This window comes from Apium graveolens, chromosome 4 (genome assembly GCF_009905375.1).
Source record: "Apium graveolens cultivar Ventura chromosome 4, ASM990537v1, whole genome shotgun sequence".
Taxonomy (NCBI): Eukaryota; Viridiplantae; Streptophyta; class Magnoliopsida; order Apiales; family Apiaceae; genus Apium; species Apium graveolens.
The window spans coordinates 301376669-301378988 of NC_133650.1; the positions used below are offsets into that span (position 1 = coordinate 301376669).

Consider the following 2320-nt stretch of genomic DNA (forward strand, 5'->3'; position numbering starts at 1 on the left):
GCTTAACTATATACATTTAGAGTTTACTAGGAATCTAATTATATATTGTATATTGTACACGCTTTCTACCTGACTAATTAAGTTCTAATAAGTGACTTGCAATAATGTCAAAATATGAGAGAAATAATTATTTACACTGTTACCTAATAATAGTTGGATAATTGGATATACAATGTAGCTGGACAATGTCTTTGTCACGTACATGGAATACTTTAAAATTTTGTTTTTAATGAAAAATCAAACTAAAGTTGCTTGCCGGGCAAGAGTCCATTTTGAATAAATAATCAAAACTATTTTTGATGAATGATATGAATACAGATCAAGGGAAATTGTATAATTAATTATAGTATTTTCAATCTTATCAACTTTTTATATAATAATAAAGCACTTCCATTTAACAACAAAAACAGAAACCAAAGTGTTTAGCAACTTACAATGCCACTAATATATAAAAAAACAAAATACAATTATTAAATGTTTTACAATTATGAAAATGTTGGATTTTCAACAAAAGATTGCTTCTTCTTTAATCATGACCACCATCTCATGCACAGCAGTTGCTATATCATTCACAGTAGTCATTTGACAGTCATTTTCAACCTGTACATGCAAAACAAATGAAATCTAGCAAATATTAATCATGTTCCACTTTAATACAACACAAATTAATCAAGACAAAAACACTAATTCCTGTAACTGTATTAACTAACCTTGAGGTTGAAACAATAGAGGACTCTGTGATCAACCATTGTGATGTTAAGATGAAGAACGGTGAGGCCAATTGATTGGAATCCACTAACCATCTTAAAAAGTTGTTTAGGTTGTCTTGCTGATAATACTTTGATGTTGGCATGGCTTTCGACCATTGTTACTTCGATATCGGCTTCTGCAGAAGACTGTGAGTTTTTTTGGTTTGTTGCTGCACTAGTTGAGTATTGAGGGAATGTAAAGAAATTTGCTATAAGCGGATCAGCTGATTTATGGTCATTTGGTTTGGACTGATCTTTGTGCTTCAATTTATGTTTTTGAGATTCCAAGTATTGGAGGTGTTGTTCAAGCTCCTTCACATAGTTAATAGCACCCCCAACTATTGATGCTTGATCACCCTAATCATAATTACAAATACAACTAGGTCACATGATATATATGTGAACGAACCGATTACTCTAAAAACTCATAATGCCTACCAGGATCTTAGATTAATAATCCAACACTCGAACACTTATTTATGGGTCTAAGAGCGAGTAGATACCAAGGAGACATGCATGTGTGATTTGTGAATGGCATGTTATTTGTTTGTATAAAAAGTTACAGTTCACCGTGCTTGCAGTAATATCATTTGTTTTAAAAAAAGAAGTTAAAACCGTATAAATGTTTGAAAGGATAAAATAGAAAACTACAACTAGTCAGATTTAGAAGTTAAGTAGCAAATCGTACCCTTTGAGCATAGGATGGTGGCATCAGTGATCGGAGAAGAGCAAGGTAATCATTCATCTGCTTACGGCGATTACGTTCAACAGCAATGTGAGTCATTCTCTGGTTCTCAACCTCCTCTTTATTTTTCGATGCCTTGATCCGCCTCCTTTTTCTCCGACAGGCAGTGGCCGGAGGAGGGTATGTTCCGGTAAAGAATGCATCGGTGCTGACCTCATTTTCAGGCGAATAATAATCTTTTGCGTAGCTTTGGGCCACTGAAGAATTAGGAGGAGAGGTCCAAGTAGTATTAGTACTATCCATGTTTTGTTGATTTTTGGAATCATTAAAATGACTCAACATGACTCCTTTGTAGTAAGCACCTTCAGAATCATCAATTGCGTAAATATCTTTACATCCGTAAGTACTGGTGAAGGGGTCCGTTTGGAATACAATGGTCTCTAGGGCCATTTATATGTGTTTTTGATGTTTGTGGATGTGTGTAAGAGAGAAAGAGAGATTAATTAAGAAGATGGAGGAAATAAGAATCAAAGAGAGAAGTGTAAATAGAATAAGAAAGTAGGTTTGTTTGCTCGCCTTTTAAAGGCCATGCGGGGGCGAATTTGTACGTTTAATACAGAGTAGAGGGCAGGTCTATAAATAGAGCGGGTAATTTGTTCGTTTCGTATACTTCCGTGTCATGTACTTTTATGTTTCGTGTCACGAATGTCTAATCCAAACCTCAAGCGTTAATGATTCGTTTTCGTGTTGATGTACCTTATTTTGTATACGTTTTATGTCGTGTTTCTTGTAATTTAAAAATAATAATAATAATAAAAATAAAAATAAATAATATATATATATACATATATTAAAAAAAATTTAGATGCGTTTTAAGTCAGTAAGT

The 2320-nt window shown here is 33.5% G+C and overlaps 1 protein-coding gene across 1 annotated transcript; it reads right to left on the reverse strand.

Annotated features, from left to right (window-relative positions):
* Positions 1-356: 356 nt before the first annotated feature.
* LOC141717258 (transcription factor bHLH94-like) lies at positions 357-2018 on the reverse strand. The gene is made up of 3 exons (XM_074519350.1): positions 1438-2018; positions 711-1106; positions 357-600 (listed from the first exon to the last, which is right to left on the reverse strand). The coding sequence occupies exons 1-3, from the start codon at positions 1882-1884 to the stop codon at positions 505-507; spliced, it is 939 nt and encodes a 312-aa protein (XP_074375451.1). The 5' UTR covers positions 1885-2018; the 3' UTR covers positions 357-504.
* Between the last annotated feature and the right edge of the window lie 302 nt (positions 2019-2320).